General features: G+C 38.8%; 1 protein-coding gene across 2 annotated transcripts in view; it reads right to left on the bottom strand.

Moving 5' to 3' along the window:
- Window positions 1–18,068, bottom strand: part of LOC126297736 (rab GTPase-activating protein 1-like) — a 153,683-nt gene that overhangs the window by 75,718 nt on the left and 59,897 nt on the right. For both annotated transcript variants that reach the window (XM_049988884.1, XM_049988883.1), the window contains exons 9-10: window positions 15,728–15,969; window positions 3,258–3,446 (exon numbers count right to left, since the gene is read on the bottom strand). In XM_049988884.1, the coding sequence (XP_049844841.1) occupies window positions 3,258–3,446; window positions 15,728–15,969 (431 nt within the window). The remainder of the gene's footprint in view (window positions 1–3,257; window positions 3,447–15,727; window positions 15,970–18,068) is intronic.

The raw sequence follows: 18,068 nt of genomic DNA, 5'->3' as shown, positions 1-18,068 counted from the left end.
GTGGTGGTTGCAGAGGTTTAAAGAATGTGATTTCTCTCTACTGGACAATCCACAACGCAGTAGACCATCGACAGCAGTGAGTGATGTGAATAAGGAGACCATTGATCAAATCATCCAAACTGACAGATGTGTGATGACATGACAGCTTGCTGAAATGACTCGTTTGTCATTGGGTAGTGTGGTATCAATGGTACAGTCACTAGGGTACAGAAAAATTTGTGTACATTAGGTGCCTAGATTATTGATAAGAGAAATGAAAACAATGAGGAAAAATGTGTGCGAGGGTCTCATGAAGACCTTTACTGAAGAGTGAAAACAGTGTTTTGACAGCAACATTACCCAGGATGAAACATGGTTGTTTTTGTCTGAATCTGAGAGCAAAACCCAATCCATTTGGTGGCGTCATCCAGGTTCCCCTCGGAAGAAGAAACCATGACTTTCACAAACAGCAGGCCGAAAGGTGATGGCCTCTTTCTTCTGGGATCAGTGTGGTGTCATTTTCATTGACGTTTTGGTACCTGGATCCACAATTAACTGAGCCCATTACTGTTTGTCATTGGACAAGATGTGACATGCCATCAAGACTCACAGACCACAGCTTCAGAGTCAGCTCATCAGACTACACCATGACAATGCCAAACCCCATGCAGCCCTTATGAAGCAGGAGAAAATCAGGAAAATGGGTTAGAAAATTGTTCCTCATCCTCCTTACAGTCCAGATTTGGCTCCAGCTGATTTTTACCATTTTTGTCATCTGAAGGCCCACCTGCACGTTAAAACATTTGATAGTGAGAAATAACTTTATTTCCTGCGTCAAGCGATGGTGTAAAAGTCAATCCCCAGGATTTTATCAAAGTGCATTTGCATCATGGAAAGAACGTTGGGTCAGATAAGTCACAGCTCAATGTATAGCTAAATGTTCCAAGTATATTCACAAAAAAACTCCTCCTGCAAAAAATTAAAAAATTATAGACTACTATGCAAAACTTTTTGAATGCCCTTTGTATATACCTGTTATTCTAAAACACACACACACACACACACACACACACACACACACACACAAACTGCTAACTGGATGACGTACCTGGCTTAGCAGCTACAAATACACAAATCTTCCTTATGAATCGGTTTATATATTAGTGAAAACCCTATCAAAATCCCTACAGTAGTTTCTGAAATCCTCCCTCGCATATGGAAAGAAATTTGCAATGGGGAATTTAATTCATGATAGTTCAGACATATTTATAGATTACATACAAAAAGCTTCCTTGTGAATCAATCTGTATATTACTGAAAACAGTATCAAAATCCCTCAAGTAGCTCCTGCGATTAGCCTTCACATACAGACAGAAAAATGTGGCAGGGCAATTGAATTTATAAAATTTATTCATAACTGTCATGCCCAACCACTGCATGTGTAGTGACAATGCTGCAAGTCCTCAATTATGCTACGAGTCCTCAGTTATACTCATGCTGAGTTTATGCTTATAAACAGGCCGCACAGATGCTGCCAAGTCGAGCCTCCGAGCATGTAGAGACAGTGAGTTTGGAGATGAAGTCATACAGCCCATGGGTGAGTTTAAAATAGTGTTTACATAGCTCATTTCTGATCTTTACAACAACAATGCACCATAATATATCACAGGGGTTAGATGGAACAAATGCTTTCAGCGCAGTTAAACAAGTCTGAATGATGATGAAACAAGTCGCAGACCACCTATCTGTGAAGGACCAGGAATGGCACGTAAAGTGGAGACCTTGGTGCTCTAAGATCGGAATACCACAATCAAGGTGGTAGTGGAAAGACAAAGTCATTCATGAATCATTTTTCAAAATCTTGCACACTCACACCAATTTAAAAAGCTCACCAAACTGAGGCAGCACAGGGAATGTTATACCTTCTTCCAGTCATCTTTCTTGTATGCCTTATCATCATAGAAATGTGCTGGATATATCTCCATGATCTCGAGACAAAGGAACAAAGCAAGGAGTGCAAACATGGAGTCACCACCATTGAAAATAGTAAAGACCCAACCATCATCAGACAAGGTGATGCCGAGTCATTTTTCGGGCTGCCACAGTGCAGTGCTATCAGATTATGATCATGGCTGCAAACCATCGCAGGAGCATACAACCAAAATCTCCTCACGATGCTATAGGAAGCTGTAAAAATGAAATGATTGCACAGCATTGTTGGCTGGGAGGTCCCATTTGGGTTCGGCCGCCAAGTGCATGTCTTATTTCAGTCGGTGCAACACTGGGCAACTTGTGGTCGATGATGAGGATGAAATGATGATGAGCACAACACAACACCCAGTCCCCGAGTGGAGAAAATCGCCAACCTGGCCGGGAATCGAACCCAGACCCAGTGCATGGGATACAAACACATTACCACCCAGCTAAGCAGGCAGACATAGGAAGCTGTTAAGACAAATCATTGGGGGGAAACTGTCCAAGGGAGTGTCTTTACTTCATGAGAATGTCCCAGCCCGTTCTCCACAGGATGCAGTCACACATGCTACCCCTTGGGCTATCAAATTTTATGTCATTGCCCATATTTTCCTGACATGAGACCTGGTCACTTCTACCTCTTCCCATAGATGAAGAAACCATTGCGTGTCAGGCATTTCCAGAATAATGACAAGGTGATTTTCAAGGAAGAACATTTTCTGAACAGCCAAAATGTAAACTTCCACAACTGAGATCTCTGCCAAGTTATACCTTGTTGAGAAAGATGTGCTGCATTGAAGGGCAAATATTTAGCTACTTTCAGATTCATAACTTCAGTTTTTTTGGGTGATAACTAACATTTTACGATTATCACTTCTAATCCCATAATACCTATGGAACACGACATTTACAATGAGTATTGTCTAAAAAATTCACTCTCATAAAGCCGTTTATTACAATATATGTCTCACCAAAACCCTGATTTGACCATCAATTGTGAGTACACCCATAAAGCAACAAGATATACAATTTGGAACATATGACTTCTATAATAATGGCCTTGGTAATAAAAGGTACAATTATTGTTTCTGTAGGGCCTCATTTGTTGGTGTGATTTAAAGGAATATTTGGCATTACCTTCTAATAAGGGCCATGTTAATTAACTGTACTTCTAATTCTGAAAAAATGAATGAGATATATCATCACCTGCTTTTTATCCTGATCCATAGGTTAAGTACCCATTATACACTAAAAAATCTGTAAATCACTCAAAGAAAAACTGGTACCACTAAAAGAACACTTACATGAAGAAGCAAAGTTGCTGCTAAAAAGCTTAAGCCTTGGCAGTATCCAACTTCCGTATCATAAACAGCATACGCTTTAGAGATACGATAGAGGGAGTCCTGCCCCAATCCACCAGCCTCTTTGAAAAAGTCATGTGCTGGAAATGTCCGATTAATGTCTCTCTGTATCACCGTCTCACATGGACTGTCCTGAAAGAAAAAAGAAAAAAATTGTACACATTATGAACACCATATAATGAAGTTAGTTAGAAATCAAGTTTACACTACTGAGCTTTTCTTCTTCTCCTTCATGGAACATTTCCAGTCTTCTAAGCTGAGTTTTTTTATGACAGTGTTTTTAAGCCATTCCACATGCCTTCTGTCTTCAGTGTCCACCTCTCTCAACTAGTTACAACAAGAAAAACTCTATGATTAGAAAAGATCCAGGATTTAACCTTAATTTATGAATCTAATTACTAAGACTCCAAAAAGGAGGATAATGTCCAGGTGGAAAAAACAGTGGTGTGAAGCAGGTTCTGTAACCAATGACAAGCATAAAGGACAGATCAAAGGCCAGAAAATATCTGACGAGTTCATGCAGTTCCTCAATGAAGGCCACAGCGATATGCCCTTACCAATCCAGAACATCACAAATCCCTTACATGTCTTCGCAGAGGGTTGTGAAACAGGATTTAAAGTTTCATCTTTAAATAAGCTGTAAGTGGTTCAACAGTTATGACTGGGAAATAAAATGAGTAGACCCACTTTCTGCACAAAATCACTGGACGTAATTGACCAGGATGATGCATTCCCAACAAATCTTGTGATAACTGATGAGGCAAACTTTCATCTGCATGGATTTCTCAATCAATAAATCTTCTGATATTAGTCAGACACAAAAGTGCAGCTCATTCATGATAACGTTCAGGATACTGCATAGATCATTGCCTGGTGTGCTGTTGAAAGTTATATTTGAGTCACTGGGCCACATTTTTTTTACGTCTACATCTACATGACTACTCTGCAATTCACATTTAAGTGCTAGGCAGAGGGTTCATCGAACCACAATCATACTATCTCTCTACCATCCCACTCCCTAACAGCGCGCGGGAAAAACGAACACCTAAACCTTTCTGTTCGAGCTCTGATTTCTTGTATTTTATTTTGATGATCATTCCTACCTATGTAGGTTGGGCTCAACAAAATATTTTCGCATTCGAAAGAGAAAGTTGGTGACTGAAATTTCGTAAAAAGATCTCGCCGCGACTAAAAACGTCTTTGCTGTAATGACTTCCATCCCAATTCGCGTATCATATCTGCCACACTATCTCCCCTATTACGTGATAATACAAAACGAGTTGCCATTTTTTGCACCCTTTCGATGTCCTCCGTCAATCCCACCTGGTAAGGATCCCACACCGCACAGCAATATTCTAACAGAGGACGAATGAGTGTAGTGTAAGCTGTCTCTTTAGTGGACTTGTTGCATCTTCTAAGTGTCCTACCAATGAAATGCAACCTTTGGCTCGCCTTCCCCGCAATATTATCTATGTGATCTTTCCAGCTGAAGTTGTTCGTAATTTTAACACACAGGTACTTAGTTGAATTGACAGCCTTGAGAACTGTACTATTTATCGAGTAATCGAATTCCAACGGATTTCTTTTGGAACTCATGTGGATCACCTCACACTTTTCGTTATTTAGCGTCAACTGCCACCTGCCACACCATACAGCAATCTTTTCTAAATCGCTTTGCAACTGATACTGGTCTTCGGATGACCTTACTAGACGGTAAATTACAGCATCATCAGCAAACAACCTAAGAGAACTGCTCAGATTGTCACCCAGGTCATTTATATAGAACAGGAACAGCAAAGGTCCCAGGACGCTTCCCTGGGGAACACCTGATATCACTTCAGTTTTACTCGATGATTTGCCATCTATTACTACGAACTGCGACCTTCCCGACAGGAAATCACGAATCCAGTCGCACAACTGAGACGATACCCCATAGGCCCGCAGCTTGATTAGAAGTCGCTTGTGAGGAACGGTGTCAAAAGCTTTCCGGAAATCTAGAAATACGGAATCAACTTGAGATCCCCTGTCAATAGTGGCCATTACTTCATGTGAATAAAGAGCTACCTGCATTGCACAAGAGCGATGTTTTTTGAAACCATGCTGATTACGTATCAATAGATCGTTTCCTTCGAGGTGATTCATAATGTTTGAATACAGTATATGCTCCAAAACCCTACTGCAAACCGACATCAATGATATAGGTCTGTAGTTAGATAGATTACTCCTACTATCCTTCTTAAACACTGGTGCGACCTGTGCAATTTTACAATCTGTAGGTACAGATCTATCGGTGAGCGAGCGGTTGTATATGAGTGCTAAGTAAGGAGCTATTGTATCAGCGTAATCTGAAAGGAACCTAATTGGTATACAATCTGGACCTGAAGACTTGCCCGTATCATGCGATTTGAGTTGCTTCGCAACCCCTAAGGTATCTACTTCTAAGAAACTCATGCTAGCAGCTGTCTGTGTGTCAAGTTCTGGAATATTCCATTTGTCTTCCTTGGTGAAGGAATTTCAGAAAACTGCGTTCAATAACTCCGCTTTAGAGGCACAGTCGTAGATAACAGTACCATCGGCACTGTGCAGCGAAGGTATTGACTGCGTCTTGCCGCTTGTATTTTTTAAAGACAATGACGGCCAGCCAGTGATTGTCAATTTTGTACAGTACACAGTCGTGATTACAATTTCTTCATTTCACAGCTGCAGGAACATTGTCGTCTATACAGTATATGGTTTCAGGAAGACAGGCCTACAGCCATAGGGCAATGATTACACTGAGGCATCACTTTCTGCATCTGTTACTTGTGATTCACTCATATCCCATGTCCAACAAGATGACCTGATCTTTCATTCCCTTACTTTTTTCTGCAAGATCGTCTAATGAACAAAGTTTTTATCCAGCAGCTCAACAATACTGATGAGTTGAAAGAGACACTCTGGGAAGAGCTAGAGGTTATTTCTCAGTAAGTCATTGAGAATATTACAAGGAGAGTCCACGAATGTCTTCAGCAATGTATTGCCAATGATGGAAGCCATTTGTATGACACACTTTTGAAGAAATAAAGTTATGTTTCAATTTGCAATAATGGCGGTGTTAGTAGAACAGACATCCATGAGTTAAATACATATAAATATACATTACATCTCATAATAACGAAATGAAAATGTGCTACTTATGTGAGTCATCCTGTATTTATCTGCTACTCAATGACTTTTCTACTTGGTACTGACCTATTGTTGTAAGTATGATTAATGCAAAATATGATGACTAAGAAATATCACAGCTTCCAGTGATAGTAGTGTGGCAGATGAGTTACAGAGATTGAATAGCTCCATTTTGACTGAAGGTGACAATGTGATAAGATATGGTGTAGAAACTCAACAGCGATGTCAGAAGGAAAGAAATACTTTTTTTCCATTGATAATACATTTTCCCCTGCATCCTCTGAACTCAAGGAGTGCCAGTCTTTCAAAGTATCCAGAACAATGTCTGTGGAGTTTGTAATGGTAGGAGACAAGTACTATCAGATTCGTGACTAAGTTGGGTTGCAAGATGTGTTCACATGATTGAGATGGTAAGTGCATTACCTACAAAAGGCTAATGTCTAGGTCTCAGTGAAAGTCTGTCACAGAGTTTATAGTTGTTGCAGAGTTTGAGCACACCATAAACTGCATGCAAAGTAAGGCCAAAGAACAAGAGCCTTAATAGTGCATAAAAAAGTTATATTACATATTTATGAAATAATGAGCCAGAAAAATACAATGCAATGGGTGAAACAAGAATAACAATTATTGGCCAATAAAATTTTCAGCCCATGTTCAACTTTTCTAATGTACTTAAGATGATAACATACAATGTATGAAGGAGATATGGTGGAAAAGTCTATAATGCTGCAGCACAAATTACAAGAACTACTGAAAATTTTCAAGAAGTTCAGAAATGGTGGGAAATGGACAAAATTACCATGGTTAATGCAATAAATGGCAAGTGTAGAAGCAGTGGTGTGATCATTACTGCTTGAAAAAATTGGTTGTGGCATGAAATATTACTTACAACTTGATGTAACATATTTGTAATGACACACTGTCTAAGCATTTTGATATCTATATTCACCTATATAATCTCTTACAAGCCATTATGTTATGCGACAGTTCAGTGATACCGATTTTCAACAGCATTAAGTCTTTTACATCTCTCAAAAGGTAAAAAATTTCAAATCCACTACAAGACTGAAGTAAGAATGAACAGAAAATTCAAGACAGAAGAGTCTTTGACATAATGTATGTACAGACAGACACTTACAGGAAAAAGGAAAAACAAGTGCAACTTGCAAAAGAGTGCCATAAGGTATCTGTGCAATCCCCAAAACATTTCAGTTCTAACACTGATAACACATTCAAATGGAACAATTCAGTAACTGCTGTTGTTGAGGTCTTCAGTCAGAAGGCTGGTTTGATACCACTCTCCACACTAGTCTATCCCATGAAAGTCTCACCTTCTCTGCCTAAATAGTCCAACTTACATCCATTTGAACCTGCTTACTGTAGTCAAATCTTGGTCTCCCATTATAATTCGCCCCCCCCCCCCCCCCCCCTTGCCAAACTAACAATTCGTAGATGCCTCAGGATCTATCCTCTCAATTGGTTTCTTTATTAATCAAGTTGTGCTATAAATTTCTTTTCTCCTCAGTTTGATTCAGTATCTCTTAACTCGTAATCAGATCTAATCATATAATGTTTGCTAGTCTTCTCTGGCATCACATTTCAGAAACTTCTTTTCTCTTCTTGTGTTAACTGATTATAGTACAAATCTGACACACTTACAAGGTTATACTCCATATAAATACCTCCAGAAAAGACTTAATAATATTTACGTTTTTATTTGATATTACCAAATTTTTCTTCTTCATAAATGTTTTCCTTTTTATTGCCAGTTGACACTTTATGCACTCTCTAGTTTTGCCATCATCAGTTATTTTGCTGCTCGAATAGCAAAACTCATCTACCAATTTTAAAGTCTTGGTTCCCAATGTAATTCCCTCAGCATCACCTGATTTCATTCAACTACATTTCATTACCCTTGCTTTACTTTTGCTGTTATTAATATTATTAACTCTTTTCAAGACACCATCCACTCCATTCAATCGATTTGCCATGTCCTCTGTAGTCTCAGACAGAGGTCTTGTATCCTTACCATATCTTACAATTTTTATTTCTCTCCCCCCCTTCAAACTCCCTCTGCTCAAGTTACAGACTGAATAATATTGGGGACAGCATATAATCTTGTCTCACTCCCTTCTCGCATACTGCTTCCCTTTCATGTCCTTCGACTCTTACAACTGCAACATTGTCAAAAGCTTTCTCTAAATCTACAGATGCTATAAAAATTGTTTGACTTTCTTCAGTCTGTCTTCCAACATAAGTGGTAATGTCAATACTGCCTCATGTCTCCTACTAATCTTCCCCAAGCTCAGCTTCTACCAGTTCTACCATTCTTCTCTAAATAATTTGTGTCTCTGTTTTGTAACCATACTTACTGAACTGGTGGTTCAGTAATATTCACACCTGTCAGCATGTGCCTTCTTTGGAATTGGAATTATTACAGTCTTTTTTAAGTATGCTGATATTTCACCTGTCTAGTGTATATTACATACCACATGGAATAGCTTTGTCGTGGCACATTCTCTCCAGGATCTCAGTAGTTCTGAGGGAAAATTCATCTCAGGTCTTTCAGTGCTCTTTCAAATTCTTCTCGGAGTATCATGTATCTCATCGCAACTTCATCTATTCCCTCTTACTGTTCTATAATGTTGGCTTGAAGTCTATTCCTCTTATACAGCTCCTCTACATATTCCTTCCACCCTTCCTTTATTTTCTTAGTACTGGCTTGCCATCTGAGTTCTTAATATTTATACAGTTGCTTCATTTTTCTCCAAAGGTCTCCCTCATTTTCTTATAGGTGACATCTATCTTTCCTAAAGCCACACATGCTTCTATAGCTTTTTATTTCTCCTCCAGGCATTTTGCACTTTTTTAAAGAGGGGGGGAGACGGGTGATTGCAACTCTGAAACCCATTGAAATATCCAACATATATGATTTTTCTTTCACTACCCCTTGTATTTTCATCAAAGTCGAGAAGCTGCAGCAGTGGAAGATTTACTTGTTCCCTCATGTAGACATCAACTTCTTTTGGTAGAATGGTCATCTGATCTGTCAGGCACTATACTGACATTCAAACATAGGTTGCATGATTTGAAACTATCTCACCTAGTACTTTTCGATGCCTGAGTCACCAGCCACTGCAGGCTGGGATCTTTGAGCTGTTCAAAAATTAGCATCACCCACAGCACAGTTACAGCTTATGGAACATCATCATGAGCATGACATGTAACATCCTACAAGGATTGTGAACAAATATTCAAGGAATGAATGCATACAGAAAGTATTAATTCAAACAAAAATAAAAACAGAATAATATGAATGATCCTCAATTAGGTTTCCATTTACACAAACATGCAATTAGATTGTCAATATTTCATGTCGTATAAATTTGTAACCACTGAAATAAAAATAAAAAGACTGAAAAATACAAGCACAATTCTACTATGTCTCACTTTGACAAACTTAACAGATGTAGGGCATTTATGGCTACCACATGTAAGCACCAACTGAATTGTTTTTGGTTGGATTTCATTAAACTACAATATCATATTAATTATATTACATTAATTTACAAATTGAGAAAATGGAAACACTATATACTACAACTGACAAGAGAATGGTCCAATATGACATGTCAAATACTACACTGAAATTTTTACACAGGAGGAAGACAACGAAAGAAATGCACTGCAAAATTTTAGCTGCTAAGAGGCACTATATATGAGTGTGTGTGTGTGTGTGTGTGTGTGTGTGCGCGCGCGCGAGTATATACCTATCCTTTTTTCCCCCTAAGGTAAGTCTTTCCGCTCCCGGGATTGGAATGACTCCTTACCCTCTCCCTTAAAACCCACATCCTTTCATCTTTCCTTTTCCTTCCCTCCTTCCTGACGAAGCAGCTGCCGGTTGCAAAAGCTCGAAATTCTGTGTGTGTGTTTGTGTGTTTTATTCATTGTGCCTATCTACCGGTGCTTTCCCGCTTTGTAAGTCTTGGTATCTTTGTTTTTAATATAGAAAGAAACTTCCACATGGGAAAAATATCTTAAAAACAAAGATTCCAAGACTTACCAAGCGGGAAAGCGCTGGTAGATACGCACAATGAATAAAGAAACACACAAACACACACACAGAATTTGAGCTTTCGCAACCGGCGGCTGCTTCGTCAGGAAAGAAGGAAGGAAAAGGAAAGATGAAAGGATGTGGGTTTTAAGGGAGAGGGTAAGGAGTCATTCCAATCCCGGGAGCGGAAAGACTTACCTTAGGGGGAAAAAAGGATAGGTATATACTTGCGCGCGCGCGCGCACACACAAACACAGACACACACACACACACACACACACACACACACACACACACACACACACACACACACACACACACACACACACACATATCCATCCATACATACACAGACACAAGCAGACATATTTAAAGGCAAAGAGTATGGGCAGAGATATAAGTCAAGGCGGAAGTGTGGAGGCAAAGATGATGCTGAATGACAGGTGAGGTATGAGTGGCAGCAACTTGAAATTAGCGGAGATTGAGGCCTGGTGGATAACGAGAAGAGAGGATATATTGAAGAGCAAGTTCCCATCTCCAGAGTTCGGATAGGTTGGTGTTGGTGGGAAGTATCCAGATAACTCGGACGGTGTAACACTGTGCCAAGATGTGTTGGCTGTGCACCAAGGCATGTTTAGTCACAGGGTGATCCTCATTACCAACAAACACTGTCTGCCTGTGTCCATTCATGCGAATGGACAGTTTGTTGCTGGTCAGTCCCACATAGAAAGCGTCACAGTGTAGGCAGGTCAGTTGGTAAATCATGTGGGTGCTTTCACACGTGGCTCTGCCTTTGATCGTGGATACCTTCCGGGTTACAGGACTGGAGTAGATGGTGGTGGGAGGGTGCATAGGACAGGTTTTACACCGGGAGCGGTTGCAAGGGTAGGAGCCAGAGGGTAGGGTAGGTGCTTTGGGGATTTCATAGTGATGAACCAAGATGTTACGAAGGTTAGGTGGATGGCTGAAAGACACTCTTGGTGGAGTGGGGAGGATTTCATGAAGGATGGATCTCATTTTGGGACAGGCTTTTAGGAAGTCGTATCCCTGCTGGAGAGCCACATTCAGAGTCTGATCCAGTCCCGGGAAGTATCCTGTCACAAGTGGGGAACTTTTGGGGTACTTCTGTGAGAGGTTCTGGGTTTGAGGGGTTGAGGAAGTGGCTCTGGTTATCTGCTTCTGTACCAGGTCGGGAGGGTAGTTGCGGGATGCGAAAGCTGTTTTCAGGTTGTTGGTGTAATGGTCCAGGGATTCAGGACTGGAGCAGATTCATTTGCCACGAAGGCCTAGGCTGTAGGGAAGGGACCGTTTGATATGGAATGGGTGGCAGCTGTCATAATGGAGGTACTGTTGCTTGTTGGTGGGTTTGATGTGGACGGATGTGTGAAGCTGGCCATTGGACAGATGGAGGTCAACGTCAAGGAAAGTGGCATGGGATTTGGAGTAATATATATATATATCTCAGCTGAAAATTTACAAATTTGTAGCACGCCAGGCAGCGGTAGAAATGTACATCCCTACTGGGGCTGTAGCAAATGCGCATGCGCAACTAGGCACACACACAGCCGAGAGCCAAGGTCGGCAGTACATTTGTAAACAAGAAACACGACACAACCTGACCGTAATTTGTACAGGATATTTCAGGTTACCGTTCGTTGATACAAGACTACATGGTTACTATTCTTTCAAATCAGTCACTCAAGTAACATCTATTACATATTGTCAGTTGCTTTTTGCAGTATTGGTAAGTACTGACACTACATATAAAGCTGAATTAATATTTACTGTGCTTTTGTAAAGCATGGCTGTTAATAGTAATGTGGAATCCAATTAAGATTCTCAATTTAGCAATGATGAAATATGAACATGGTTTCCAGCTGAAATCACCTACTTCTCCTCAGGACAAACATGTGTCACTTGTTACTAGACTTCCTTGACATTCATTTGAATGATACCGACATTTCATTTGAAATTGTGGATACGTTAGAAGAAATAGGAAATAACTGTGATGATTCTATGAACTGTGGTTCAGACAACATCAATTGTGCCAGTAACAGAAGAATACCTTAAAAAAATGTACTGCAATAGCTTTCAGTGACAAAGAAAAGGCAAAGAAATATTGGTTAAAAGGAGGAGGGAAAAAATGCTTGAAGTCACGTAGTGTGCAAAGGTGTTTCCATTTCATAAAATCGGAGTGTGAACTGTGCAAATGGAAGAATGAATAACATGAAGTAAGAAATGTGCACTAAACAGAAACCAAAAACTATCTGAATGAAAAACTGTTTAAAAGACTCAGAACTGCTCATGAGAGGCTATGCACCGTTACCAATGGAGATCTACGAGACTGGGTCCTCAGAGTTGCATCTGAATGAACACTGCTAATTTCGAGGCTGGTTATGCAGGTTCAAAAAATTGTACAGAATAAGAAGTCACAAAATTACCCAGTTTGCATCATATAAATGTGTAGAGCAGCTGCCAGTGATAGACAATGCTTTACAGAAATTCATAGCTGATGTAATGACGAAACTTGCTGTTATCCCTGCAACTGCTGTTTATCATGCTGATCATTCAGATTTTGTAAAAAACTGCTTGCACGCCGCACTTTATCATTTCAGGGCAAAAAAAAAAAAAAAGGTCAGTTCATTGCCCAATCAATGAATACAATGACACATTCATATACGATAATGTCAGTGATAAGTATGAGTGGTTTACTGTTTCTGCAGCTGTCTTCAAGAACCATAAGGCAAAATAGGACCAAAAATAAAAAAAGGACTGTTTAGTTGCAAAAAATCTTGTAATAGACGCATCAATAACTAAAAAACTGGGAAAGAATAATTTTCAACATTTCGTTCGAAACGTATTCCTACCAGTTGCAGAAACTAGTGCATTGCTTTTGTTGGGTTCATGGTCTGGACATAATGACACCTTTGTATTTGCAGAGGATGACGAAAAATCTGTAGATGTTATGTGGATTCCACCTGGAACTACTAGACAGATTCAACCTCTCGATAAAGAATTTTTTTCAACAGTGTAAAGCATTTTTGAGGAAATCATCAGACAACATAATTTCTGACACCTCTCTCGCATTTCAGGTTTATCAACAGAACAGTATTCTTAATCTCCATTCATTTGTGCATTACCAGTTTTCTTTGCCATGCTTTACGAATCTGATCAAGTATGCCTGGTACGCAACACAATATGCAGACAACAACTGGGACCATTTCCGACTCCATCCGAGTTCTGTCTACACGAAACTAGTGGTTACTGAGAAGTGTCTGACTGCATCACTTTTTCCTTTGACCAATGTGCCTGGTCATTCAATACACTTTGCATTTTTGTGACGACTACAGGGAATAAGCAAAGAACTGTCTCACCAATAGTCAAATGTACAACATTCAAACATTATTATAAGGAATGGCCTAAAGGAATTGTTATAAAATATAGTACTGCAAGACACATTTCATTTCAACAAATTCCCAAGTCCTCACTGATGATTTTATTTTCTCTGATAGCCACTTTTATCAGATTACATGTGCCAGAACTGAACTGTTGATATGAAGTTATTCAAAAAATGTTTGTATAGCTTAAGCCAGGTTTTCACTGGAGCGAACAAGCATGAGCACAAGAGAATTCTGTCTGGTGTACCTAGTAGGCCTCTTCAGGTCTTTCAACTGCAGCTACTCACATGTCCCTAACCTTCCCAACTTACCTAATCAGAAAATGGATATCTGCAGTTTAACAGGGAATCCAAACCACATATCTTTCGTGGCCACTCCAACATCAGTGAGACGTGAATGCTTGGTTACAAATCATGATGAAAAAGTTATGGTCTGAACAGGATTTGATCCCTCACTCTCTGGATCATGAAGCATGCAGTTTGCCACTAGACCATTTTTGTTCTGGGGGGGGGGGGGGGGGGGCGGAAGGGGGGAGGGGGGGAATATGATCATTAGACCTTACACGCATAGTGGAAACGATAGCTGTGTGCTCAATGTCGGTAATTAGTGTTCTGTCTATAAATTTCCCCTCAATGCTAATGAGAAGCCAGAGAAAAATCACAGCCGAAATTCAAGGAAAATTTTGGACCGGTGCTAAGTACAGATGGAGATGCAATTCTGTGTAACACGTCACACTTCCATACAAATTGGGACGCTTAAATTCTTCCTTCCTTGTGCCATTTTGCATACTCTGTCAAGAACAGCGCACTCGCTATGCAAAATAATCCTCACTTAATAACAAAGCTTCGCATTGTGGCTCTAACAAGATAGAGTTGTATCTTGTATGCTGAATATTAGCTCCAAAAACTAACAATGCACTGTTCATAGGCAATGTTCGCTACCTCGTGTTCTCTTCCGCTCACTCTAGTATAAATGATTCTACCCATATGCAAATGAATGGTAGTGAATTTTCTGCAAATGCTCCTTCACAGGTGTTTGCTACCATTCTCTCCATTGTAAACCAGGCTTTAGGTGCTTAAAATTGGTGTCTGTGAATTCTGGATGATTCCGATATGCAACACAGTGTGAGTGATTTGCAAAGTCGCACACTAGGTGGGCAGGGCTGTACAAACTGCTGTTATAAGCTGTTCTTCGCATGGTAAAAATGTGTATAGTCAACATTTTTTGCGACATACTTGCAGTGCCTCTTAGCAGCTAAAATTTTGGCAGTGTATTTCTTTTTTTGTCTTCTTCCTGTGTAAAAAATTTCAGGGTATGTTTTGACATGTCTTATTGCACCATGCCCTTGTGAGAGCTAGGGAGGATGTTGGCAAACCAATGTTAGTAACAAAATGAAAAAAGGAACGAAACATGGGATGCTGGAACTACATTAAAGTTAAACCAACTGCTAGGGAGAGAAAGGCTGCATTTTGTCTATAATGTAATAGATCAAATCAAAATTAAATATCAAAGATGACAGTATGAACGAGCTAAAATAATTCAGTCAGCAAAAGAGAAAGAAAATATAAAATACAAGCAATGTTGCTCTATAATCTAGCTTCAGAATTAAAGTTTATGACTTTGAACTTTAACAGTTTCATGTACACTTTTATTAGGCTGTTTATAATCTAAGTACTTCACATTTACTAGCTGTTACAAAAAAATATACAGTAATTTATCATTAATTTAAACAGCTATTATCAAGTTATATCACTGTAAAATAATTATTCAGTGCCTTGAAGTGTGATGATTGTTACCTTTGTAATAAGAATACGGTAAGTATCCATTGTAGCAGTGTCAGTGTCACAGCAAGCTAAGCGTTGCCACACCTCTCCCCTAAGAGCTTCTGGTATTCCAGCACGTACTAAAGCTGCTAACTGACGTGGACGCTGATTTGTACTGCTCCACCGTAGAAGCACTTCTGCCCACGATTCCAGTTCAACCTCTGAACAGTCTTTAGACACTGAACCAGTGCCACTTAGCAATGGCTCATCACCATCTGCAAATTTTACGAAGTACTGCGTTATTTAATTGTAATGAAAATACATTATACACCATTTAAACGACTATATAAAAGTTATTACTGTAATTTTATAGCAACATACATTTCTATTGTAAAGATGAAATAATATCATCTACAACCAAGGACACGTATTTTTCCCTTTTTTCTCAGCTGTCTTTTTTCCAACAGTGAGAGCATTAAACAAGTAAATTTCAAATTTGTTCAAAAATAAATATATGCGTATCATTTACAGCTGTACATGAATATTCAAGAAATGCAACAAAGCAGACACCAACAGAAAAATTATTCTTCTTGATCATGTGTTAAAAGCCACTACAAAGATATAACCAGGGAGAGGAATCTGCAATACCAATAACAGAAAGGCTATTGTATGAGAGCTGAAATTAAAAGATGCCCATATAACAGATACACACACTCACAACACACAGGGCATATGAAAAAGTATAAAAACTAACTTTTACTCCAATAGGAGCACAAAAATATCTTAATAACTTGGAAAACAGGTAGTAGTGGACAGCATGAAAGTTTAGATGAGGAGTAATTCACAACAAAATATGACAGCAGAATACAAGTTCCAGAGTTAAAGAATGATAAATACACAATGAAGTTTCCATCTAGAACATGAAAGTCCAAGAGCAATTCCATATATCAAAATTATCATTTAGTATTTACAAAACTGTTTTTAAGGAACAACAAATGATCCAGGAAAAGGTATTCCAAGGAGAAGATAGGTATAGGCTATAGTATGAGAAAAGTATTGGTTGCGAATAATGGTCAAACTGAAATGGACATGAAGAAATGCATAAAACTGAATTACAAAATGGAGTAAATTGTGAAAACAAAATTGTGGTAAAGTATAAACCAAACACAGTAGTTAGGAGGTAAGCTGCTTCCCCAATTTTGAGTTTCCTATTACCACCCTGATAGTTTTTCTGAGATGAAAGATTCCAAAGAAAACCAGTAACTACAATGATAGGTTTTACCCTAGCAAAAGGAATGCCAGAATGTTTTCTATTTATTACCTCACAACACTAAAGTATTTAGCTGAGTGCATTTTCAGTAAGATTTCTCTCTTCAAAGGCAAAAAAGCAGCTTATAAGCTGGAAACAACTCAGCAAATTTGATACAATGGTAAAAAAAAGCTTTCTTTTCTCATATTGCTTCTGTTTGTCAAGTAATCTAAACAATGCAGGTAAACTGATGTGATGGGGGGAAAATACACAACACCTTATAATCCACTAAAACAACTATACGAACAGACAGGTAGAGAAATCAACATGTTTTCATTAACTCACTAGCATTATAAGACCAGGACAGCAGAACTGTAGAAGGCAAGTAGAGGACACAATTTATATCAAATTATGTGTTAATAGCACTCATTCAAAACATGAAAACTTATGTGGCTGATGGAACACACCATGTGTAGCATACATGGTGCGAAGAATGGAATGCGATGAGATGAGATCGGATGCAAATCAAAGAAATGTACAGGTATTCTGTTCATCAATGAGCTGTATGCTTTTCATAGTGAAAAAATGATTATTTTTCCAGGTTAAAACAACAACTGTTAGAAGAAAAGTGCTAATTAATAACTTAAGAATTTGTTTGCTGTAATTTTCATCACAAATTTAGAAAGGCAAATGTCATCATCAAGATTTGTGTCATACTTTAGCAGGCAGAAGAGGTGGAAAAAGTTACACACATGTTAAACAGTGTTATGAGAACAATACATGTATGAAATGTATTGCAAGGACTCTATTAAAACACACAACAGAAGCAGTGAAGAAGAGAATAAAAATGAAAATGGTCTACATAAACAGCAGCTGAATGCAAAACAAAACTTGAGACTTTTATCACCATGCATGGAAATAGAGAAACAGACTGAAAATAATGTGAAAGACTGACAGAAAAAAACTGACAAAAAAATCTGGGTTAATATAAATGACAACCTTAAAAATCATGCTTTTATATAGCATTCTCAGGAGTTTTCAACTTCTTTTCTCAAGTTATTTGTCTAGTGCAGCTTCCTTCCTTAATAGATTTTGATGAATAATGACACGACTGAGTTAAAACAT

The sequence above is a fragment of the Schistocerca gregaria genome, chromosome X (assembly GCF_023897955.1).
Source record: "Schistocerca gregaria isolate iqSchGreg1 chromosome X, iqSchGreg1.2, whole genome shotgun sequence".
Classification (NCBI taxonomy): Eukaryota; Metazoa; Arthropoda; class Insecta; order Orthoptera; family Acrididae; genus Schistocerca; species Schistocerca gregaria.
Note: the sequence above shows the minus strand (reverse complement) of the source record. Positions and strands in the feature narration are given on the sequence as shown.